Source organism: Ovis canadensis, chromosome 18, assembly GCF_042477335.2.
Source record: "Ovis canadensis isolate MfBH-ARS-UI-01 breed Bighorn chromosome 18, ARS-UI_OviCan_v2, whole genome shotgun sequence".
Classification (NCBI taxonomy): domain Eukaryota; kingdom Metazoa; phylum Chordata; class Mammalia; order Artiodactyla; family Bovidae; genus Ovis; species Ovis canadensis.
Window position 1 is genome coordinate 28,940,653 of NC_091262.1, and position 25,846 is coordinate 28,966,498.

At 46.5% G+C, this 25,846-nt stretch overlaps 1 protein-coding gene across 13 annotated transcripts in view; it reads left to right on the forward strand.

Moving 5' to 3' along the window:
- AKAP13 (A-kinase anchoring protein 13) overlaps positions 1–25,846 on the forward strand; it is a 320,574-nt gene that overhangs the window by 195,106 nt on the left and 99,622 nt on the right. Inside the window, exon 1 of one of the 13 annotated variants that reach the window (XM_070289359.1) lies at positions 14,010–15,146. The exons of the other annotated variants lie outside the window; for them this stretch is intronic. Within the exon in view, the coding sequence (XP_070145460.1) occupies positions 15,066–15,146 (81 nt within the window). The 5' untranslated portion in view covers positions 14,010–15,065. Of the gene's footprint in view, positions 1–14,009; positions 15,147–25,846 lie in introns of those variants that run through there. 13 annotated transcript variants of the gene reach the window in all.

The window sequence follows — 25,846 nt, forward strand, 5'->3', positions numbered from 1 at the left end:
TTCATTCAACATAGTAGGAAACTGTTGGTCCCTCGCTTCACGTCCATAAAGCTACAGACATTGGCTTTCATGTAGTCTCTATTTTGCTTTCTTTTTTTTTTAATGTATTTTATTGAAATACAGTTGTCTTACAGTGCTGTGTTAATTTCTGCTAAACAGTGATTCAGTTGCACATACGTGCATTCTTTTCCATTATGGTTTCTCACAGGACATTGAGTATAGTTCCCTGTAACAGAAAGTAGGGCCTTGGCTATCCATTCTGTGTCCCAGACTCCACATCAGCCCTCTGCCTCCTCCCCACCCTCTCCTGCAGCCGCAAGTCTCTCCCTCTGTCTGTGAGCCTCTCCCTGTTTCACAGATTAGTACGTCTGGGTCATATTTTAGATTCCACATGTAAGTGATGTCCGGATATTTGTCTTTCTCTTAGCTCCTTCACTTAGTGCAGTGCTCTCTAGGCCCGTCCGTGTTGCTGCAGGCGGCATTATTTTCTTGCCTTTTTCTGGCTGACTGATGCTTCTCTGTGTCTGTGTCTGCACGCAGACCGCATCCTCTTTATCCATTCATCTGTTGGTGGGCATTTAGGGTGTGTTCCGTGTCTTGGCTGTTGTGAGTGGTGCTCTGTGGCCATAGCGGTGCCCGTATCTTTCTGAAGTCTCGTTTTGCTGGGTTTACGGCCGAAGCTAGGGTTACTGGGCGAGTCTGCCTTTAGTTCTTTGAGGGACCATCATGCTGTTTTCCACAGTGGCTGCACCGAACTATGCTTCACCAGCTGTGCGGAAGGAAGGTTCCCTTTTCTCTGCACCCTCTCCAGCATTTGTTATTTGTAGATTTTTTAATGACGGCTGTGCTGACCAGTGTAAGGTATGGTACCTCACTGTAGTTTTGGTTTGAGTTTCTCTAGTAGTTAGCCACGCCGAGCATTTTTTCGTGTGCCTTTGGCCATCTGTATGTCTTCTTTGGAGAAAAGTCTCTTTAGGTCGTGTTTTGGTTGGTTGGTTTACTTTCTGTTCTTGTTGAGTGGTAGGAGCTGTTTGCCTATTTTGGAAACGAAGCCTTTGTCCCATTGCACAAACTGTCCTTTTGTTTGTTTATGGTTTCCTTTACTGTTCAAAAGCTTGTGAATTTGATGAGGGCCCATAAGAGTCATATCTTTAAGTCTTCAAGTCTTTAAGCCATTTTGAGTTTATTTTTGTGTTTGGTGTGAGGGGTGAGGGTGTGTTCTAACTTTATTGATTTACATGTGACTGTCCAACTTACCCAACACCACTGAAGAGACTTCAAGCTAGAAAGCTTTCATCCCAGATTCCTTCTTCTTAGCCCAGACTAAAAGTTTTGGTCAAATTTACCTTGTCCCTTCAAGCTTCCGGTTTGAATGTTCGTGCCCTCATCTTCTCTCACCTGGGCTCCTGGGTTTCCTTAGCACTCATCTCTTCCTGCCTTACAACTCAGCTGTTCTTGAACTTTTTGGTCTCAAGGTTCGTTAATAGTTCAAGAAATAATTGAGAACTCCAAGGAAATTTTGTTTATATGAGTTATATCTATAAATATCTACTATGATAGAAATTAAAACTGATAACATTAAAATATTCATTCACGGTAACATCGGAGCTTCCCTGGTGGCTCAAATGGTAGAGAACGTGCCTGCAAAGTAGGAGACTCGGGCTTGATCCCGCGTCAGGAAGATCCCCTGGAGAAGGGCATGGGAACCCACTCCAGTATTCTTGCCTGGAAAATCCCATGGACAGGGGAGCCTGGCTACAGTCCTTTGGGTAGCAAAGAGTTGGACATGACTGAGTGAGTAACACTTCCACTACTTCACTTTTCAACAGTAGTAAACTTATGACTTGTTAACATAAAGAGTATATTTTCATCAAAAAGCAACTTTTCCAAAACAAAATTAGAAGAGGTGACATTGTTTTACTCAGACTTCTGGCTCAGTAGAAAACAGATTCTCACATCTCTTACACATTTAAGCCATTGCAAAAGGGAAAAACCCAGCCTTTCACAAATACAGTGTATGAAAAGGAAGGGAGATTTTAATAGTTTCTCACAACTTAAAAAATTGCACAAGTGATTTTCCTTAAGACAACAATCATACCTCCATAACAAAAGGATTTTATGTCAACTTCCTGTTTGTCACGTAGCCTTAGAAAGATGTGTACCTAAAGCTTGAATTGAGTAATGTTTACAGCTTCCTCAAGGATGTTCTGTGTGAAAGTGTTGTTTCTTTCTGTTTTTTGTACTGTGAAGAAGTACAAAGTGCTGATCCACTTTGGTACCTCTGCCTTAGTTTGTGCTGAGGCCTGTCAGTGCAAATGTCAATACAGCAAAAGGGCAAATGACATCTTAGGGTGACTATGAAAACAGTTTTGACCCCACGGATGCCCTGAAGAGGTCTCCAGGCCCTTGAAGGTTTTGCAGACCACACATTGAGACCCACTGCTCTGCGTCATGTTAGAGATGCTTGCTGAACTTAGTGGTGTGGCAAGGGCTTCACAGTCTGGCTCCTCGGATTACTTGGACAGTCCCGTCAGCTCTGCTGTTCCACAGGCCAGCTGCCAGCCACGCCAGCCTCCTCTCTATCTACCGGGTATTTTGAGTGAAATGCATCCTGGAAACCTCCCTGGGTACTTAGTCTTTGATTCTTTGAGATGCTTCTTGGAAGGGCTGTGTCATCCTGCACCACAGACCTCTTGTGTAGCCTCCTCTTGGCTCTTGGTGGAGCTGCTAGGAACCAAGAAGCCTGGCAGTACCGCCCCTCCTGCCAGGGATGCTCCCTTAGCCGTGTTAGGGACCTGCCACAGCATCCCACACACGATGGGCGATTATCATGTACGATGCCTGGTGGGTGTCTTGAAAGAAAGAACACAGGAAGTAGTTTGACAAGGCATATTTTCCAGTTAATTGACAGTTTTTTTGTAAGTATGACTTCACTGGACTGAAGATTATACTTCACTTACCAACATCTCTCCTTAGGGCACTGTTAGAACCTTAAGTAATTCCCTTTCTTTTGAAATTTGATTTCCTGTTTCTTTCTTTCTTTCTTTTCCTTAATTTTTTCTTGATTTCCTATTTCTATAGCAAATATATTTGATGCTTTTACATTTTGCTAGTACAGCTTGAAAAGGCTGATTTAATTGGGATGCCAGGAGTTGCAGCTAAAAATTATGTGGAGAATAGGAAATTTCACATTGATAACCCATTAACACAAGTATTTGGGATTGAACCTCTATGTAGAATTGAGAGTGACCTCTGTAGTAACACAGAACAGATCAAGGGTTTTCTTAGGTTTATCAGTGTAAGAATGGCATAGAGCCATTAGAATTCAGACCCAGGGAAAGTCTACTTGTATGAAAGAAAAATAGTAACAGCAAGCCACGTTGAACAAATTGTGCTCCTCAGAATACTAATGCTTACTGTTGCTTCCCAAGTGGCTCAATGGGACAAGAATCCACCTGCCAGTGCAGGAGATGCAGGAGACAGGAGACACAGATTAAGTCCCTGTGTAGGGAGGATCCCCTGGAGAAGGAAATGGCAACCCACTCCAGTATTCCTGCCTGGGAAGTCCCACGGACAGAGGAGTCTGGAGGGCTATAGTCCATGGGGTCACAAAAGAGTTGGACAGGATTGAGCAAATGAGCATGGACACAGTGCTTATTGTCATAACATCCTCGCAGGGGAGGCAAAAGAGAAGGGTTAATAATACTCTTACATGTGCAGACTGCAGGGACAGACTGAGCCAGGCCTTCTGTGTCCTTCCTGCTGAGAGCTGGGAGCTCACAAGGTTACCCTAATAGCACTTCATGTTCTTACCTGTTACTTACACTGTCTCCACGGGCTCCCTGGTTGGCTAGATGTGCTACTCTTGACACAGTGCACGGCCAGTCAGTGACGTGCGGTATTCTGAGGCGTAAATTTACATGCCCAAACACACACACACACACACGCGTGTGCACACCTGCACACACACATGCATATCTTTGGAGAAAGTATCACAATGCTTCCATGAAGCTTGGTCCTGAATTGACTGTTGTGTACATATATTATGTTTATATAAGTATGTATAAAATACACAGTGGGATATCAGGTGAAAATTATGAACAAATGAAATAATAACCCTTAATTAATATGTATTTAGTTAGATAAATCTCAAGCAGGGATGATCTTACAGAAGCCACCCAAACTGCAGTTGTTTTAAAAAAAATTCAGGGTAGGCAGAGGATTCTGTTTTTTTACTTACTGATTAATTTCTGACGTGTCCCGTTTATTGATGAGGTTTAACTAACACCATCTGTTTGTGTTGAGCAGAGCAGACATCGCTTTGATACAAGATCATGTTTCTGTATCAGAAATCCATGAATTATGTAAATTTATGACTAAAGGAGCTTCTGAATCTAGATTGCCTGCCCCAGTTTGATTGGCTCCTGAGAATGCGTGACCTTCCCTGAAAGTTCCTCTTCAGACAGGTAGATACTGTTTCATTCACATAGGAACTGTTTGTTGGATGCTCAACAAACCTATAGGAAAGCCCAGGTAAACAGATGTCTTGGTCCAAGAAACTTGTACTGCAGATTCCCAGAAAGCAGTGATAATCAGTGTGTGGGTGACTCAAGTGTGGTAGGAGGGCTAGCATAGTTCTGATAGGGTCAGAGGAAGGACAGGCTAGTTTTTTGACTGAGGGGTTCAGTGGAGGCATTGGGCTGTGGCAGCACTCGAAGGCGTCTTCTGACCGGTGTTGCTTCCGTGGGGAGGAGTGCAAGGGAAGGAGCATGGACTCAGAGGCAGGCAGGTGTCGCATCTCACCTGAGCACAGGGGGCGAGTCTTCCGGGGTCAGGTGAGGGGAGAGGCTCTCGAGGCTGGCGTGGTCCTCAGCTTTCCTCCCAGTCTCCTCCGAGAGCCGCGTGCTCTCTGTCCCAGCGGTCACTGGTATTTTGGCTGTCTGGACAGGGACTGTTCAGGGACATTTTCAGTTCAGTCCAAATTGGGCACTTGGGGATTGGCCAGGAAAAAACATCTATAAATATCTGTCTTTTTCTTCTTTCCCTTACCCTCATGTGAAGAGGCTTTTTTCTTTTTTTCCCCAAGGCTAACTCTTAAATCTGGGTTCCCAGTCCTGTCTTGACCTTAAAGTTTACAGAACCGCTTCTCCCTAAAAGCGCTCGGCTTTCAGGTTCAGATACTGAGACGTTCCTTTAGTCTTAGCTGTGGCAGCTCCCCACCTTCTCCACTTAGCAGAGGAATGAAAGCCTGACTTTTCCCTCTGGTTTGCTGTCTCATGATACACAATATTTTCAGAGGGAACTGAACACAGTGATCTGAGTCAAAGCAGAAGCGTTGTGTTCTTTCAGCTCTAACTTGAGTGGGATGTTCAGTTGCATGCTTTTTTCCTATTCGCACCCTCTGTTGTTACTGTTGTTCACTTGGTAAGTCATGTCTGACCCTTTGTGATCCCCTGAACTGCAGCACATCAGACTCCGCTCTCCTTCACTGTCTTCTGCAGTTCACTCAAACTCGAGTCCATTGAGTTGGTGATGCCATCCAGCCATCTCGTCCTCTGTCTCTGCCTTCTCCTCCTGCCCTCAATCTTGGCCAGCATCAAGGTCTTTTCCAATGAGTTGACTCTTCTTTGCATCAGGTGGCCAAAGTATTGGAGCTTCAGCTTCAGCATCAGTCCTTCCAGTGAATACTCAGGGTTGATTTCCCTTAGAATCGACTGATTTGATCTTCTTGCCCAGGGGTCTCTCCAGAGTCTTCTCCAGCACCACCATTTGAAGGCATCAATTGTAAGCTGCCTTAGACACCTCCTTAAAAAAAGAAGGCAAAGATGCAATGATAATAAAAATAAACTATCGTAGCAACTAGTATTTCCATAGTATTCATGCCACAGGCATGAATATACAAAATACTTACGTGTATTCTTTTTTTACTGTATGTCTTTTTATTATTTTTATCTCCCGTCAGTAGTGTTAAAAAGTAGGTTTTCTTCTTGGAGGGTTTTTCTCTTTTCCCTTTGTTTTGTCTTTAAGACAGTTGATATAAAAAGCAAGACAGTTGATATAAAAAGCAAGTTATACTTCTTCATTTTTTGGAAGGCATGACTGTACTGTGGGTTTGCCTGGGAGGGCCAAGGGACATTGTCCATGGGAAGCTGAGTCACTTTTTGGCTCGTCTGACTGACTTTGCTGGAGCTGTTCTTCATTCTGTGAAGTGAAAAATAAGAACAAGTCAAGTGATTTCCTAAAGTGACACATTTTCATTTTATGTGGGATTCAAATTTTTCCTAAAGGTATGATTATTTTGAGCACCAGTTTTAATGTCTGGCCAGGACGTCTGTCCTTTAAGTGTAAAAACTCTTCCAGATGGCTCACCTTTTGTGTATAACACTGACCAAGACTTCTTCTCTCGTTTACTAACTAAATCTGGTCAGCCTTTTGAAAAGTCCTAGGTATTATGATTGTGGATGAGAGACAGCCTAGCTCTCGGATGTCTAGGACCAGTTTTGGAGAGACTGGGAGAGATGCATTCTACCTAGAGAGCAGCGTGCAGCCACAAGGAAGAACAGAGGATGGAACTCGTAACGGCGGTGCAGCGGTCTGAGGACACCATGGTTCACAGCACAGAGTTATAAGGAGAGTCAGAGTTGGCAGAGAGCGTGACTCTTGATAGAAATGTAGGCAGGCGGAGAGACCAGGTAGGCAATTACAGAAACCACAGTTGTCCTAAGAACCAGGGTCACTGAAGTAGGAAGAACCCTCACATCCTAGTTGTGGAACTTCTAGAGACCAACCGTTTACTCGCCTTGAGGACCGACAGCAAGCAAGGCTGGATGAGGATCATGGCGCGGTATCCTCTCAAGCAGGAGCCTTGATGAGGCTGCAGACTCGCACAGAGTTTCTGAGTCACAGCTCGGATGTGCCGCTCCCAGGCTGTGGCATCTTTGGCGGCTCCCTGCTGCCCCTGAGTAGCACCTTGACTCTTTAGCCGGGCACTGCCTGCTTCGGGAATCTAGGCTGTGAACACTTGTCCAGACCGGTGTCACAGCACCGTCTTGAGTCCCGATGCCTCGGTCCTGCCTGCCGCACATCAGCACTTGTGCCTTCGATCTCTGTCTGCATCGGGGTTGCCTGCCTCCTCCCTCCCTTTTTCTGGCTTTCTGTCCCTTCATGTTAAACCACCACCTTCATGAAACTTTTCTGCCTGGGCAGCTCAGCCAGAGCTCTGTACTCCTTGCTGAAATCTGAGTTTCATTTGTACTACCCAAGTTTTCTCATATGTACATTTCATGCCCTGGTCCCTGGTTTGTTTCCTTAAGGTCCCGAAAGTGTCTCATCCATCTGGACATCTCTCGTGACACCTCACAGAGCCCTGTAACTTCAGCCGATATTTAAGTACTGTCAAACAGGTAAATAATCTTGGCCGATGTTGGCTGGTCGGCGGCTAGTCGGCCGTGACGCGCTGGTGATGACATCATCCCTTGGGAAACCAGGGTCTGCGGTTGTCAGAGCTGTTTCCCTGACCTCCTTGCCTCTGTTTTATGAAATGAGGTCATTCTTATTTTCATGGATGATCATATGGAAAGGGAGTTTCTCAGCTGTTGGCCGTTCCCTTCTGTTTCCATTTCCTTGCCAAACACTGTCCACCCTGCTCTCTCCTCAAGCAGTAGCTTTTGTCCATGTTCCTGATCAAGACCCAGTGCGTGCACGCAAGGGTTCTCCTCCGGTCTCTGACACAGTCTCTCGGGCAGAACCGACATAGTGGGCATAGAACTCACCTCGTGTCAGTGGTCCATTTTCTCTGCTGATGCTTGTTTCCTTCTCAGAAAGGTTTTTACGCACGGAAGTGTTTATTCCCAGATTAGCCATCCTGTAGCAGCCATTCTTTAAGGATTCACTAAGGCACTATGTCTGAAGAGTAAGATATCTTCATAACCAGAGATAACCAGAGGAGGTGGAGTATATGACAGAGCTTAAAATTTCCCCTGTGAAATGGTAGAAATTCAAAAGAAATTGCAGTTCAGCCTTCCTCGCTCCACTATGGCCCCCGAGCTTGCTCTCCCCAGCCAGGGTCCACGGAGCATCCACAGAGCAAAGCCCAGCTCTCCCGTGACCTGACTTTTTCCCAGCGTTGGGCTCTGTTTACCACTCTTGCTCTCTGGCTCCTCAGTGTCGCATCTGTCTGTTGATTTCCGTCGTCAGTGTGCCCATCCCAGCCACTCTCCCACGCGCCAGACGCCGATGTTCCATCTGAAGGCCGGTGAGCTCGTGGTAGCCTGGGAGTCCTCTATTCAGGCATTTTTCACACACATTGTTCTTACCATTTAATGTCCGTCTGGTTCTCTGTTATATTCTCAGTGCCAAACATAGGTGTTCAGTGAATATTTGTCTCACGATTGAGCTAATGTCAAAAAGCTCGTTGAAGATTCAGGACAGTGACTCGTGAGATGTTGTAGCAATCCCAACAGTTTCTTCCATGTAGAATTTGTTGCCTGTTAAATGGTTATTGATACTAAACTTGGCATTTTTGGCATCCGTAGCAGTCTAGGTTTTTAAAATACTAATGTATTTTAAAGCTGCATTCTTTGGGACACTTTGAAAATTCTAAAAAATTAAATGTTTACAAAATACCTAGTACACTTTTAAGAGGAAAATGTATAAAGTGGGGTTTACAGTAAAATCGCATGATTATAGTATGAAAGAGACCTGTTTTGATATGTCCATCGAAAAGGTGTGGGAAGTGACTTGCTTCAGCACAAGCTTACATCCGTCTAGCAGTGTGGTGTGTCTGTTGATCTTGGTCGTCCCAGGGTACTTGGCACCAGGGGGCTTCTGTCTTGGTGTTCGCATCACGCGAAGGACACCCAGTAACTGAAGGGCCCTCCGTTGGGTACCCTGTGGCATGGGAACAGTTGTGGGAACCACAAGCCAGAGGAGAAGCTTTGAGGAGGGTGGTGAGCCATGACGAGTATCTTCAGATACTCATTTAAAAGCTGCCTTAAGAAGTAACTTATGTTTGTTCCCTGGTGGCTCAGAGGTTAAAGGGTCTGCCTGTTATGCGGGAGACCTGCATTCAATCCCTGGGTTGGGAAGATCCCCTGGAGAAGGAAATGGCAATCGACTCCAGTATTCTTGCCTGGAGAATCCCATGGACGGAGGAGCCTGGTGGGCTACAGTCCACGGGGTCGCAAAGAGTCGGACACGACTGAGTGACTTCACTTCACTTCATTTCATGTTTGTTCCCGAGAGGAAAACTGAGAACAGTACAGCCGCTCATTCTGAAGGAGACCTGGAGACCTGGAGACCAGTTGTCAGTAAAACTCTTCATCTCTTTGTTAGATGTGTGCATTCTGATTTTTGTAACATGAACATATCGAGAAGCTATTTTAAAAAATTAAACATCAAGTATTAAAATGATGGCAAATAAGTTGAGTCCATTTAGTGTAATAACACACTTTTTCTACTGGTACTTTCTAAAATTAGGAACCATTTGTCATTTTTATTGAAAAAAGTCTTTTTCTGTCCTTTTTTGTTTCTGTAAAATCAGATGTGAGAAAGCCAATGATTGAAAAAAAGAATGCCAGTGATACGAGAAGTGAGTTCTAGTTTTGTTTCCTGAAACTTTGACTTAGCGTTTTCTCCCTGAGAGTTCTTTCCTTCAGTTTAGAGGATTACTCAAGACAAAATAAGATGCATGTGGAGAGAAAGATTTCTCGAATTGAATTTAATGCAGACTCATTAGTTGTGTGACCTCTTTGTTGTTTAGTTGCTAAGTCGTGTCCAACTCTTTGCGACCCTATGGACTTTAGTTTACCAGGCTCCTCTGTCCGTGAGGTTGATGCTTCAGGCAAGAGTACTGGAGTGGGTTGCCATTTCCTTCTCCAGAGGATCTTCCTGACTCAGGGATCAAACCTGCCTCTCCTGCGTTGGCAGATGGATTCTTTACTGCTGAGGCACCAGGGAAGCCCACTTGGCCTGATGCACCCGACTTAAACTCGGTGGTACTTTTCTGCATCTGTGAAGTGACAGTGACATTTCCCCCTTTAGCTTTTTATGAAGAGTGAGCGAAATGGTACATGTGGGTGCACGTGGCATGCAGGAAGCACTCAGTAAGTTATTAATAAGTCTTGCCTCCAGAAGACCTGCCCTAGAGGTTAAATTGTCCTATCACCACTTCGCCAGACGAAATCTGGTCTGGCTGTCTGCCTTTCTCCCCTCCTCTTTCCTTTTCTATCATCAAGCTGCTGGTAGTTTTAGTAAAATTTAACATTTGTGTGCTTGTTCCATGAGACCTGTTTTCCTGTGAGGCTCACAGGTTGGTGAAGGGACGTTTTCAAAACTCTGTCGTGCTCTCTTCCATCTTAACTGCTTCTTGCTGCCGCCATCAGCTAACTTGTGTTCAAGTTTCTTCTTGGGAAAGGTGAGAAAGGATTATAGCAGAGGGACTGCCCGGTGGAATTGCTGGCTGGCTGGTCGCCGCCCTGCAGGTCTTCCTATTCCCCTTTTCTTCTTTTAACCTTCCTGCAACCTCCAGAGCAGGGCGTGGAAGAGGTGCAGGGGAGGGGGCCTCTGCCTCGCTCTCCTGGATCAGCAGCGCCTGATCAAACACCCAAGCTGAAATGGAAAAGGAAGTCCTCTGTGGGCGCAGTGCAGGTGCTATAAATACTTCTCATCGTCTCTGAAATACTCAGGTATCTTATAGGAAGCAGACTTAGTGTGAGCAGTCTGGAGTTGCTCAAGTGGAGGCTGTTCATAAGAAAAAAGCAGTATCAATGTTTTATCTGTATTTTAGTAAATTTTGCCACCAACAAGTCTGTAGCTCTTGATGACTATGTTTAAGTTAATGAAGTCATGGATTCGTGAAAATTGACGACTGTGCTTGTCGTTTCCTTCCTTTTCATTTCATGTGAAAAGTGGAGGTGAGAAATATAATTATGCGAGAATACACTGTTTTCTACAGCAGGTTTTGAGAGAACTTCTCAATTCCTTTTTCTTTCTCCGCTGCACCCACATCCTGTGAGTTATATGGCAGGTGATAAAGATTTGTTAGTCTCGGGCTGACCATAGCAGATCAAGAGGCAACTTCAGATATGACCTAGTGTCCAGCCCTTCTCACTCCCCAGTTCTGGAAACCTAGGTCCAAGAGTCAGTCTGATTATCCCAGGGTGCGCAGTGAGATGTGACAGACCCAGGAGTGGGAAGAACTTTTGATTTCCACCTTTTGCTCCTTGCAGAGACGAAATTGATCATTGGGGTCTCTTCGAGCCAGTGACAGGCTACTGCTTGCTGTAGGCTCGAACTTTGAGGTTACAGAGCAAATGTTTCAGCAGCAGCAGCAGACACCCCACCCACCAACCACGATGCTTACTGGCCTTTGTGTTCTGTTTGGGTCTTCAGTATACCCACTAGATGGTGTCCTATTTCAGAAACTTTGCTATGGGGCTTCAGGTAGGGTTCTGCCATCACTGAAAAGCAAGCCAAATAGCGCTGACTCATAAGAATGCTTAAATAATTTGGATAAGGTGTTAGATCTTGAAATTAAATATCGAGGGAAAATTTAACTCATGAACAGAAACGCTCTAGTTAAAGTAAATTTCATAAAAATATTTTTATACTTTGTTTTCTGGAATCTTTAATAAGATACATCAGGCCTGTGGTATGAACAGACTTTTAGCACTGGTTGCTTCTACTGAAGAATGTAGGCCTCCTTGTTTGAGTAAGCTCCGGAAGTTGGTGGTGGACAGGGAAGCCTGGCCTGCTGCAGTCCGTGAGGTCACACAGAGTCCCCACGACTGAGCAACTGAACTGAACTGAGGCCTCCTTGTTATGGCTGGAGTGTGGGATGGAGGGAGATATAAGTAATCTTGTGAATAATTGCTATTGTGAAAAGAAGTTGTAAATAATAAACGTATTTTACTCTTTAAGTTCCCAAAATTAAAGGAAAAAAGACATATCCTCAAAACGAAGCTTCATAGGTCTCAGCTTTGGTTTGGAAATAAAACGATTGGTTTCTGAGTTTCAAAATCCTAACAGAATAACTGCTCGGCAGTTCCAGATGTTTTTGATAAAAACTTGGAATTGTCAGATCAACAGCGAAAGCGCAGGACCGCAGACTCTGTCTTCTGTGGCGAGTATCGAACAGATCCAGAGGGACAGCAAAGCAGATTCGTGTTCCCCACCCAGGGCATGTGTTCCCTACCCAGAGGTTTTGTTCTCCAAGAAGGAACAGAACATGCAATTACAGTTCCAAATCCTCTTAACATGTTTATGTGTACCGAATAGCTAGGAAGTCTTAATTTCCAGCCTGCAGCGCAAAGCCAGCATCTCAGCAGAAATTTTAAAAAAAAAACTGTCTCAAAACCGTAACCTGGGCCATTTCAGACAGTTGTGTTACTGTGAAACATATTTCTTTTAAATTTTTTGAGGGGAGAGATTTTGTTGTTTGTTTCTTTTGTTTGCCTTTGTTGCAAGGCAGTGTACATGCAGGTAACACAAAAGGCAGAGGATCTCTTCGATCAGTGTAGATTATCTGCCCTGAAGTCAGTAGTTAGACAAGACTGGGAATGGAGAGGCTGTATGGTGATTAAAGCATCTATGATCCCTAGGGAGAAGCCTGGGAACCTTGGAAGCAGGAAACATTTGATTCTAATTAAAACAGAAGGGAGCGGCACTGGGGAATAAACCATGCTGAGGACAGAGGGGAGGCGGCTCTGTCTTTCTGTGGGGAGGAGGGAGAGTTCTGAGTGACAGCTTCGTGAAAGTTTGTACAGAAGAGATAATAAACCATCCATTTTTCCCTGCACCAAAACCTAAAGGATCTTTCCATTCGTATTCCTAGGCCACATAGTTTTCAAAGTCGTCGTAAGCCACCGGCCGGGTTCCCACCCTTTGGGCAAGCCTGAGTTAGAATTTTATTTACAGCTTTCTGCTCTCTCTCCGGTCGTCTGTTTTCCATTGTCACTCTCATGAAAAGCAACATCTGGTTCACTGTCCACGTTGGTAGCGTCACAGCACGATGCTCGCTATGGGCGTATGGGGAAGGGGAGGGCCCGTCCGCCCCACCCCGTGGATGAGACTGGGACGGACGGGCTGCAGGCTTTGAGCTGGTTGAGCCACAGCTGCCTCATGTCCGGGGGAGCAGGGAGGTGCGTCCTAGTGGGGTTCACTGCCTCGCTCTCCTCTGAGCTGGTCAGCCACTTGACAGCCTGGCCAGAGGACATGGTGACTCACCAGCCCATCTCTGCTTCTTTTATTGTTCCTGGAAAGCCTCCCCATCAGATCAGCTCTGTTGGTGATACTGATGGAAATTTCGGTATTAAATCTCTTCTCCTTTTGCTTGTGGCGTTGGAGCCCCCTCACCCTCACTGGCAGGGCCAAGCCAAGGACTCCGCCTGTGGCCCCTTGAGGGAAACGTCAGCAGCCTTACTCTCCTAGAAGGAGAATATCCTTTCAGTTTTTCCATCTCCGCTGCCCCACCCCCCCACCCCCCGCCCCCGCCTGTGTCCTCCCCAGGTCTCTCTCCTCCTTTCCCTCCCAGATCGTTTCTGACAACAGTGAGAAGACGAGTTCTGGAGCAGGTCCACCTCTGATGATCGTGGCTAGGGTGGGGCCAGAGGGCGGGCGTGTGGAGTGATGGGGCCCCCGCAGGCCGGTCTCGAAAGGGGGAGAAGGCGCTCAAGGGGCTCCCCTTGGCCTAGCCAGTGCGGCTGAGTGTGCCTGCACACCGGTCCCTTCTCCTTCTCTCCTCTCCACTGGACTTCAAGCACCCCTCCTGCTCACCCACCCCATCACTCCCTTCCTCTCTGCAAAAAAAAAAAAAAGAAAAACCTAACTGACCTCTTGATCTCTAAGCCTTGCTGGCCACTTCCGTAAGCCCTTGTGGATCCTGGAGACATGTCCCTGAAGTCTCAGGCTAGCATTTTTCTCACGTTAAATCACTGGTTTGCGGCTGGCAGGGCGCTGCAGCGCGCACCCGGGGTCGTGGCCACTTCCCTGACTTCGTGGGACAGAGAAGCGTGTTGTGCTCGCCTGCGGTGCGCAGGATGCTGCCCCGACCTCAGCGCGGGGCGCGTCTGGGGGTGCCCTTCAGAGCCTGTTTCATAGGAAGCAGCATGAGAGGAGGAGGAGGAGGAGGAGGAGGAGGAGGAAGCCGGCTGGAAAAGGAAGCCTTGTTTTTCTCCTCTTCGTCTGGGGATGAATCATGTTCCCAGCACTGCCTTTAGGTTTTCAAGCCTCGGCGGCTGCTGGTGCTGAGCCGAAAGGGCCAGTTGTGACGTTCCTGAGGGAGGGAGGGAAGAGGGGCCCGCGCCCCAGAAGGGAGGGAGCACGGGAGGAGGAGTGGGCTTTTTTTTTTCCCTTCCTGCTTTCACTCCGCTGTCATTTAGACTTTTCAGCTGAAATCAGAACCAAGCCCTACTGCCTGGCGATCAAGAAGCTGACTGGAGACTCTTTCTCTGGACAGAATCTCAGAATTTCAGTTCGCTTGCTTTTTTTTTTTCCTGTGAAGGAAATACTGCTTTTCCTTGCTTTTGTTTTTTTAAGCAAGAAGAGGTTTTCATGAGAAAATTTTGTCCTGCCATCCCTGCGAAGTAGAGCTGTCTTCCCTTCTTCTCTGCTTGTCTTTTTCCCGACAAGGCACATACTGGATTTTTTCTTGCCTGCTCTGGGCTGTTCCCCGCCACGTGCGTCAGCCGGCATGCGTAGCCCGTTAAGCCTTCATTTTTTTCCTGGAGTTATCACCCGTGATGGAAACGGTCTGTGCTTCTCTCTCCGTCGAGATCTGACTAAAGTATAGCATCCAGGGGCGATTGCTGTGGACACTGTGAGTTGTGCGTGCGTCGCCCCGGGGCTCAGGCACTGCCAGGAAGCTCTCCAGCCGGTGAGGGAGTTGGGTTCCTGCGTGGTTTGACCCCCTTGAGGTTTTCTTCATAGAGGAGTCTGGACGGCAGAAACCCCCTCCGGCTCCACGCGAGAGGTTCAGACCTGGGGGCTTGCGGGAGCACCCTGATCCCCCCAGGTTACAGTGGGTCCTGCCCCTGTGTCTCGTGTCCTCTGTTCTGTGTTTGGACAAAATGTATGAGCGGCACAAGAGGCGCTACAGCCTGTGTGACATCTCCAAGGTGGACAGGACCGTGGACGTGGTGCTGCTGAAGGTAAGGGCCTCGCCGCAGCCTCCTCCTGCCTCTGAATCCGGTAGCCGGGGCCCTGGCCAGCCTGTACTGGGAGAAGAGCTGAGAGGCTGTGTGTGTGTGTGCACACAGTGGTGACTGTGGAGTTGGGTTGGTGATTTTAAGGTTCCTGGCAGAATATCTGACCAGAAACAGTGGGGACTTCAGAATCATCGAGTCACTTAGGTTTCAGCGTCATTTTACTTGCTTTAAAGTGGATTCTTCTGCTCAAGAGAACCTCCTACTCTTGTAAATCACAGGTGGAGAACTTCACCATCAGTTGCTCTTTTCCAGAGAGGTCTGTGTCCCTCGGTCCCCATCGTCCCCACCCCGGGGCCCCGTCTGTAGAGGTGTCATTATCTATCAGTCTCTCCCCTTCTGCCTCTGTCTCCTAGTCTGTCTTTTGCCTGAGTTTTTTTTTTTTTTCCCTTGCTCTTTCTGCTCTTTTTTGTTCTCTCACAACTCTTGGGGGGAAGATAGCATTTATTTCCTTTGGAAAGATCTCCGCTCAGTCTGTTTATCGAAGTGGCACAGTGGGCATTCTGGCTCGGTTTCACTGCTTTACAGGTCTCGCCTCTGACTGCTAATTGCTGTGTTTGTTTTCTCCCGTTAGTGATGCTGGCTGTCTCGGCAGGATGGGGGTGGGGCCCCTGGGTGGCTAATTGCTCACAGAAGGCATCCTTGAGTCTAAAATTAGTAAGAACTCCAGCCATAAGGTGGGAGTCTGAGAATGTTGGACGATTCAGGGAGCACTTTTTGGAAGTTTAGCCATTTTCTGGCAAAGACAGGGGAAACTGGAAGCCAACCAAGTGCTTCCGAGTTGCCAGAGAACCTCAGTACCTGAGCTGATGAGGGTGTGGAGCCAGGGGACCGCAGGCTCAGGAGGAATGGATGTGTTGTCCTGGTCTGGGAGTTAGGGGTGCTCTCGCATTGATTGATCAGTTCAGTTTATTACTTGAGACTCGCTCCTTTTCTCCACTGATCCATTGAGGCCAAGCATGGCTCGGAAAGCTAGACATGGATGCCAGTGAACTAAGACCACCCTTTGGGACACAGATGAGGGGCTCAGTGGAGGGGTTGCGATCGTGGGGAGCTGCTCTCTGTCCGCCATAACCTCCATCAGCTGGTGCTCTGACTTGCCAGGCCGAGGCTCAGAGCAGTGGGCAACTTGGCATTTTGAACTTGATCCAAGATCTTAACTATTCATGTTAGTGTCTCTGAAACGTGAGCTCCGCTATGAAATCACAGTGATTTTTTTTTTGTTTGTTTTTGTACTCCTTTGTTTAGAAGAGTCTAGTTGTTAGGATTTTTATGTGCTCGACTCTTTATGATATTGGGCTTCCCAGGTGGCGCTAGTGGTAAAGAACCTGCCTGCCAGAGCAGGAGATGTAAAAGACGAGTGTTCAGTCCCTGTGTCGGGAAGATCCTCTGGAGGAGGAAATGGCAACCCACTCCAGTGTTTTTGCCTGGAGAAACCCATGGACAGAGGAGCCTGGCAGGCTACAGTCCATGGGGTCACAGAGAGTCAGACATGACTGAGCTCTTTGCATGCTTTATGATGTTCCCTGTCTGGGGAGGAAAGGGAAGGAGGGGAGGGAGGATAGAAAGTCTCAGTCTTAGGATCACAGGAATGTGGTGCATTGAAAGCCGTGCTGAAATACATAATTCTCTCCACTCTCCTGGGGCATGACAGCCCTTAGTAGTGGAGCTAACTCAGCACAGGCTTGCTGCCTTCACAGATGCTGTTCTACAGTTTTAACAGAACGCTTTTATATACGTTACTTCCTTTGAGAGGATTGGTCAGGCAGCAGTGGTCCCTGCACGCCCACCCCAGACTCCTTTTCTTAGGAAGAGTTTGAGGTGTCTCCTGTGCCTGGCTGAGGACCGTGAAAGACTTGAGTGATGTGATGTTTTGTTTTTTTTTACCCCGCACAAGGCCACAGCTCATAAAGGACATAATTTTTTCTCTCTTGCTCTTTTTTGTTTTGGATGTGCCTGTATTTGTATTCTTTTTTCTTTTCTTTTTTTATACCATACCACCTTTACATAACCAAAGAATTTCAGTAGAAGAAACTTCACTTCTCAGAAAACAGGCATTTATTACAAATAAGGAAGCACAAAAAGTCCTGAAAATAGGCTATTTCCAGTTTGAGATGAGCTGGGCAGCTTTGGTGCTGATTCTTTGCTTTGAAGACAGAGAAGGTCACGTCACTGAGAGACCTACATGAAAACGGTATTAATGATTTGTTCAGTGTCAAGCATGGTGCTCCGTCCAAGGGGCACATAGGTCTTCAAAGTTTCTGTATTGCTTAAAGACAGGCAATAGAAACAAGAAGTACACGTTACTGTAAGTGACTTGATAGAAATAACCAGTGTGTACTGTAAGTGCACATGATGGGAAGACATTTCAGGTAGGAGATCATTCTGAGGTTCTGACATTTAAAAAAACTGGTGTCCAGAGAACTAGAAGATGCCAGCACTGCACCTAGCGAAGGCGTTCTAGAAAGGATTGGCAGAGGCCCTGGGGCAGGGAAGGATGGGGGAGGCCGAGATGATGGGAGAAAGCTGAGCAGGCTGGGCCTGGAAGAGCCAGGCCTTGACCTCCATCGGGAGGGGTTTGCTTTGCTTGGGTATGTTACTTCTCAGCTTATGTTTTCAAAAGATCCTTCTGGCATGTGGGAGTCACGCAGGCTGCCATTATGGTAGGCCCAGCGTGATGGAATGGCTTTGTGGCCTCCAGTGGACAGGCACTTAACGTTTACATCCCTAGTATCTGTTTCATCTTATGGGGAAAAGCGTTTTCGGATAATCAATACTTTTCTCACAGCTCATCCTAGGTAATAGGATGTAGCCCCAGACGTGATTCTTTTCAAAGCTCATGTTCTTTCTTAGTCCCCTAGACGTCTTCTTTGAGTTGGCCAACACTTTTATTTCGTGAATGTGTGTATCTGTATCTGTATGTATCTTTTAAAGTTTTAACTGCTGAGACTTTTTCAGTGTGAAAAGCTGATCTCATTCACTTCTTTCCCAGTGTGGGATTCCTTTTACAGCACTTTGAATTCAGATATGAATCCGTCATTGTTAACAGCCTTTCCCCCACAACTTTTTTTTTTTTAATTCATTCAGCAGTGGCCTCCTCACTTAGCTGCCATTTTGAATTTGCTTTTTTAAATCAGTGTTTTTAAAGGTGTGTTACGTTAGGTGTGTGAGCTGCTTGAGTTCCCAAGTGACCGTGTGCTATGTTCTGACTCCCCTTTTTGGTGGAAGATTTTTTTTTTTTAATATACCGAGGAGTTTGTAATTTTTTTAATCTATTCACTATGTCTAAGCCTCAAAACAGTGTCCCTAATTCATGTTAAATGCTCAATACGTTTTGTTAGTTGAATGAGTTAATCTGTTAAGATTTATAAGTATGGGTTCATAACGCGTAATGGTATGTGAGCTGTGCTTAGTGTGCTGGGATTGTTGGGGTAAAGAACAGAGAGATGAGTTGTGACGGTCACCACAAAGTTTGGACCGTGACCCTGTCCTTCTGGTATCATAACATTGACAGCTCCATTCCTTCCCACTGGCATCCAGACAATTCCCTGTGAATTAACTTGAAAATCCTGTCCTCTGTTATGTACCCCTCCTTTCTGAGACTTACTCTGCATTCTGACCCGTTCCCTCTGGCAGTTCTGTTCAGTGACGTTCATGGAAGCTCTTCTGCATCAGAGCCTTCCCTTGGGATTTTTCCCAAGGCTGGGTACACCAGTCTTTATCCTCACATCAGCCGTTGCTTCCCATCATCAAACCCAATAGATGCTGAAGTCTTACCTCCTTGAATTATTTTTTCTGATAATAAAGTAGGTGAAGAGTGTTCTTGGCTCCGCCGTCCCAGTACACACATACATACGTGTCACTCCTCACAGTATCCCCCCCGTGCCTGTGTGACTTCTGGCTTCCTATGGTAGGTAAATGGTTAGTAACTATGAATCATGTGCACAGAATGGGATAAGGAAGAATTTGAATCATTGGCAGACACCCTTTGGTATCAACAGGCCCATTTTCCCCAGCATCTTTCAGAAGCCTAGTTTTGTGTGTTTTGTTTGGGGGTCACACGGGGCCTTCATTGCAGGAAGAGTGCTCTTCATTTGCTCGTGCGGGATTCTCCAGCTATGGCGCGTGGGCTCTGTGGTTTGCTGCAGCTTGGCTCAGTAGTTGTGGTGCCTTAGTTGCCCCTCGGGATGTGGGAATCTTAGTTCCCTGACGAGGGATCGAACCCGAGTCCCTTCCATTGGAAGGTGGACTCTTAACCAGTGGACTACCAGGGAAGTCCCTCTAAAGCCTACACAGGTTGGTGAGAGGAGCCTTTGTCTTAACACAGTTCAGTAGCTAACTCATGATCACATTAAGAGGCTGTTCTTAACACAGGAGGACATCACACCAAGTGTCAGGGACTTGCTGCAAAAGTAGCATGCCGAAGACAAAGAAGTCAGAGTCCTAGATCAGCTACTGACTTTAATCCAGGGGCCATTTCCGTTTCACTAGCTTTATTACTTTGGGTACTTGCAAAAATATTGCCTGCTAGTAACAACGTGATTCTTCTTGTTACTGATGATTTACTGGCAGCATACTTTGTAACTAGTAAGTCAGAGTAGCAGATGAATGGTGAAAACATTTGCAGCCATGTTTTGTCAACACTGAGTTGACAATTTGTACGGAGGATGACCACCCCCTCCCACCCGTGATGTTCAGGCAGGCCACCTGGCCTCATTAGGGCAGGAGCAGTTTGTCTGTAGGCCCAGTGTCATCTTCCAGGAAATACTCATTCTTTAACAAGTTTGCTTGCTCAAAGACACTTCCATTCCGCTTCAAACCAAAGACATTAGGAGGCAAAAGACGGCCAAAGGCCTATCTGCTCAGTTAGTCTGATTCCCTAAAAAGACTTCTGTCTCAAGTGTTGGCTCCCCTGTCCGGATGGTGGGGTTTCTGCTTCCTTTTCTTCAGCCTTGTAACTCCAGCTACATCTCCTGAGACATTTGCAGAGGAAGTAAATACAGGCAGTGGCTGGGAAGGCTGGGTGTAACCATGAGCTGTGTTATTAGGATGTTCAAATATAAACAGTAGCAGAAGCACTGCCAAAAACAAGGCAGCTCCCTCTCCACTGGAAGTATGCACGCTCTGTTTTCTGACTGACGGGAACACAGTTTGGGCGTGGTTTAGATCATTCCAAGGGACCCGAGGCTTCATGATAGACGTGAAAAATTACCAGCATGGTCAACATTTTTTTTGGATTAACTTCTCCCATCCCATGTTCCATGTGCACTGTGACTCGTCAGAACTTTGGATGCTCGGTACCTGTAATGTCCACAGTCTGACTGTCCTGGAGATACAGCATGGACAGAGGATTAAGTCTGTCTTTTAGCTAAAGAGTTGCAAATGGAGTCAGAGCCAGAAAGTGGTTTGGGTGGCTTATTCCTCCAAGAGTTGTGGATATTTAACGGCGCAGTCTCTGTTTTCCTCATTTCCAGCTGCTTGCTACACAGAATTTCAGAATTGTTTTGATCTACTCCTCTTACCCATTTAATCAGTTGCCAGTTTTGTATTTTGCTAATAGTTCAGAGATTCCATAGAGCAAAACCTGGATAAAGGGCCTTATTATTGTTAATTATTACCTTTGTTTTCCTCTTAAGCTCAAATTATTAGCAGTCTCAACACTGTTGTTTCTTTCTAGTCCATCTCCTAGTTCGGCTGGCAATCAGAATTTCCGGCTAAGCCTAGTCTCAGGATGGCTAAGAAGAGTGTCAGTGGTACAGAGAGCAGTCCGTCATCCAGTAATGGAGAAACCTGGGTCTTAGAGGTCACCTTTTGGAAAAGAGACTACCATGAGAAGAGATGTGTTACCATGAGTATAATCAGGGCCTGGCATTTCCTGTGGTCTGTAGCAAGCACTCTGAAAATGTTCGAGTGGAGCCACGTTGGGTGTGTGGCCTTTAAGTTACCTCATTGTATGAGTGAGAAACAGTGGAGTTGTTGAAAAATAGACCCGAGACGAGGGCCACTTTATCGGCCACACCAGTGTTTCTGAAGCCAGGCGGGAGGAGAGAGAGAGGTTTTGTAATTCAGCTTCTGCCTCTTAAACGGCTTACCTGTATGCACTCCGCGCAGTACTTGTCACGCGTGAACATGACCTGCTTGGCGCTGCTGTCACTGCCTACAGGATGTGGTCGCAAACGCTGATGCCAGTTTCGACATTCTTTCCACACCCGTGTCTGCGCGCTCTGTCCTCTGGTTAATGGCACTGACCACGACTGGTAGCATCTGGCCCAGATTACCAGCGCCGCCTCCAGCTGTGGGCCGCCTGACCGCTCTTCTCTAAACACGCTCGCTTCTCTGGAGCTACCGCACGCTCACTCTGTTGTTGGTGTCATTGTAAGGAAATACGTAGCGTCAGCCACACTTGAGTGTCCAGTTCAGTGGCATTGAGTGCGTTCACGTTGCCGTGCAGCTGTCGTATCACCACCGTCCAGAACTTTTTCATCTTTGCAAACTGAAGCTCTGTACTCTATAAACAGTAACTCTGTTTCCCCTGCCCCCAGTCCCTGGCAATCACCGTTTTATTTTTTTGGTGCTAGAATTTGACTACCCTGGGTATCTTGTGTAAGTGGCATTGTACAGTATTTGTCCTTTCATGACTGGCCTGTTTCACTGAGTATGATGTTTTGGGGGTTTATCCATGTGAAAGCAGGCATCAGAATCCTCTCCTTATTTTAAGGCTGAGTACTGCTGCATTACATGTGTATACTACCTTTTGTTAATCCATTCATCTGCTGATGGCCAGCTGGGTTGTTTTCCCCTTTTATCTATTGTGAATGGTGGTGCTGTGGATGTTGATTTATGAGTACCTGCTTTCAGTTTTTTGGGGTGTGCCCAGAAGGGGAATTGCTGGATCGTATGCTGATTCTGGTTAAGTTTTGGAGGAACCCCTGTGCTTTCTTCCACATTTTTACATCCCCAAGAGTTTACGTGCACACAGGTCTCAGTTCTCTGCATTCTCAACAACACTGGTTATCTTCTGGAGGGTTGGGTTTTTTTTTTGAGTGTGTGTGTGTGTGTGGTTTAAATGAGAGCCATCCTGACAGGTGTGATGCAGCATCTGCCTGTGGTTTTGGTCTCTTGCGCTTCGTGACTGCGCACTCGCTGCTGTGCGGGTCCTGCCTGCACGCAGCCAGCCTGCCCGGCTTCTTCGCCCGCCGCTGTGTGTCACCCGCGCCGGCACCACCAGCAGCGTGTCTTCCCTCTTGGCACGTCCAGGCGGCTCCCTCTCCAATTCACACTCTTCTCACCACCTTTTACTCAAGAGCAGATGAAACTAGCTCCAGTCTTTCTCTCAATATCGATGACTTTTAAGCATCTGAAAGACATCTTGGCACTTCAGACTCAAAGAGAAGGCGCCGCTACCGTCTGCTCTGGATCTCCTGTCTGTTTCTAAGCGTGGAGTCTTTACCCCTCTCTCGTTTCTGTGGATCCTGCCTTTTGTGCCAGCTCACTGGCCTGCTGCTTCCTCGGTGTTCCACTAGGCCACACTCGCCAGCCCAGGGACGCTCCCTCCAGACCGGAGGTGCCTAGCCGCCTCTTACTGGGCTGTGTCCTGGCTGTTCCATGCTTTCCTTCCTTCTTTTCTTGTAGAAGAGAAAACCTGCTACAGTTTTCCTAGGATAATACCGATTTTTTTACTCCCTTGCTTATGTAACTGGGGTGAGGGGCTCACCTTGGTGGAGACTCACGGTTGCCGTGTCTCCCATTCTTTCCTCAGTCATACTCTGGCCACCTTGGGCTTTTCGTGCTCCTCAAAAACTTGGAAGGACAAGTCTCTACTCTGAGTTGTGAAGCCGCCTCCAGAACCGCTGACTGGACACACACATGCGTGTTTCTGGGAAAGAGCGGTCCCTGGCTTCCGTCAGATCCTTGAAGGAGTGTGTGCCACCAAAGGCCACGAACTCCAGCTCTGAAGTGTCCCGGCGGCCGTGCCCAGCCTCTTTTTTCCATGGCAGGAAGGACTGTCCAGTCTGTAGTCCATGGCTGTGGAGCTATTTCGTGAGGCCGGATGATCCGTGGGCCCATGTGGGTATATGCATTGTCCTGCGATGTGGAGGCGGGTATAACCCTTCACGCTTTATAGTTAGTTTAGTTTTGGCTGTACTGGGTCTTCATTGGTGCCGGGGGCAGGGGTTTGGGGCTGCTCTCTAGTTGCTGGTTTCTCACTGCGGTGGGTTCTCTCATTGCAGAGCACAGCTCTAGGGCACGTGGACTTTGGTCCTTGCAGCACATGGGCTCAGTGGTGGCGGCTCCCAGGCTCTTGAGCACAGGCTCAGTAGTTCTGGCAAATGGGCTCAGTTGCTCTACGGCATGTGGGGTCTTCCCAGATCAGGGATCAAACCCGTGTCTCCTGCCATTGGCTGGTGGATTCTTAATCGCTGAGCCACCAAGGAAGTCCATCCTTAACATTTTAAATGGAGGAAGCTTCCTCGTACTTTTAAACTGTGGGACCTGTTGTGCAGATTGTCACCAGGGTCACGATCCGTCTTTCTCCTGCTGTACCTTGACGCTGGTTCTTGCCTAAAGTGGGCATGGTCCTCCCCAAAAGCTGGCAGGCCAGCTGTGTGGTTTAATCAACAAGGTAGCAATAGGAAGACGGCTTCTTGGGCTAGATTTACTCACCGTTTCCTGGTGAGGAAGTCTCTGATTTACCTGAAATCATATTGATTTTCAGCGTAGGTTTTAGTTGGAAGTGTTTGTGAATGAGTCCTGATTCCACAGAAGGAACTAGCGGGAGCTGCAGAGCTGTCAGATTTCCTGAGGTTTCCTTGAGTGCTTGGAGGCGGTGAGCCTGCTCAGCAAATCGTTGGTAATTAACTGTTAGTGACTGAAAACGCAGGCTCCTGAAAGCAGACGAAGCCAAGCCAAACAAGCAAAACATTTCTTTCAATTACAGCATTTTGATGTTCCAAAAATTGGCACCCCCGGGTTCATATTTTATTTTTCGCATTATAATACTTTACTTTCTAAATATTTTTGTCTAATTTAAGCAGTGACTCTCTTTTCCAGCCAGTAATCTCCAGAGATGTTAAATGCTCCTTTGCCAGATTTTTTCAGTTTCATATTGCTATTAAAAATTGTTTAAACAGTTGCTGAATTCTGAGACAAAGTGAAGAACCAGAAGAGATACTTGCAAGGGTGGGGAAGGAGCACTGGACTGGGAGCGAGGGAAAGTGAGTCCTCACTCCACCTCTGAATGCTCTGTGCCTCCTTCAGGTCCCTTCACCTGCTGTGCCCGCCCCCCTTTCTAATGGATCTGATAAAGGGAGGCAGGGTGATCATCTCAAAGGTTCTCCCTTTAGTTCTATATAAAAATCATTGAGGATAATAAACTCAAAGATGAGTCACTAAGCATCTGCTGTGCACTCATGGGGAGATCTGTGGAATTTTTAAAGATAGGATTCACTTCTCAAGGAGCTTACGGTCTTTTGAGCAGATGCAGTTACCAATACAATATAGTTCGCACACAAATCTACCATTCCCAAATCTAGCCTCACTCAGCATGTGGCCTCGTCTCAAAAATGGCGACGTGCCTCCCAATGGGACAGGCAAAGGGTCCCATCCAGGCGACAGTAGTCTGCAAACTTGAAAGTACCATCAATTTAGAAATATAATGGGTTGTTTTACAGTTTTAATTCTGGTATCACCTGTCTTGTTTCAAACTCTTCTTTCCAAAGTCGCCATAAACCTCACGGTTGCCCAGTTCAGTGACTTCTTTTTAAAAATGTATCCGTTCCAACTTCTCAGCAGCAGTTGGCACTGTGGTCCTATTTTCCGTCTTCCACCCTCTGCGTTTAACTTCCCTGAAACGCTAATCTCTCCATTCTTCTGCTTATACAGGGTGTGGCAGTCTCTGGCTCCTCCCCAACCTGTATTGCACAATAATGCCTTGTGCAAAGTGAAAGAGAAGAGTTGTTGTCTGGCCCAGTGTTTCTGTGTGTTTCGTTTGTGACCTGGGCAGAAATGTATAAGGAATTTCAGATATCGTTTGGCGTTAGAGTGTCTCATCCAGTCTGATTCCCATTTCTACCGATCATAGGATGCCTTATCCACACTCATCTCCGTGCCGAATGTGTGCAGAATGCTGTGGCAGAGGTATTTACTTAATTTTTCCAGGTCTCTCTCACACCCACTGAGTTCTTAGAGGACTCAGTTCTTTTACTGCTACTGCTTTTAAGGCTTGACACAAATGTTTTGATACATTGAGGATATTTAGTACTTCTTTTATTTAATGAAAGAAACAAATCTGAGGGTGTTCAGCATTATGTCTTCATAGAGTCTTCCTTTTCCTAGAAAGTAATCAACAGTTTCCATTTTAAAAGAAAAGTTGGAAGTATGTTTCCAGTGAGCAGTCATGTTTAAAGCCAGCTGAACCACATGATCATGAACTACATCATCTTTTATTTACTTTTATTTAGTTTGTCTCACTTTTTCTATTTCATATTCAGTGCTCTGATTTCAGTTAGTTTGTTTTCCAGTTTCTCCATCTTTTTTTTTTAATTTTTTTCTCAAGCCTCTATCAAGCTTAGTAGAAAAGCTTTTGTATACATATATATACATAATATGTATAATATATATATTTTTAGAAAACTTGTGAATTTTTG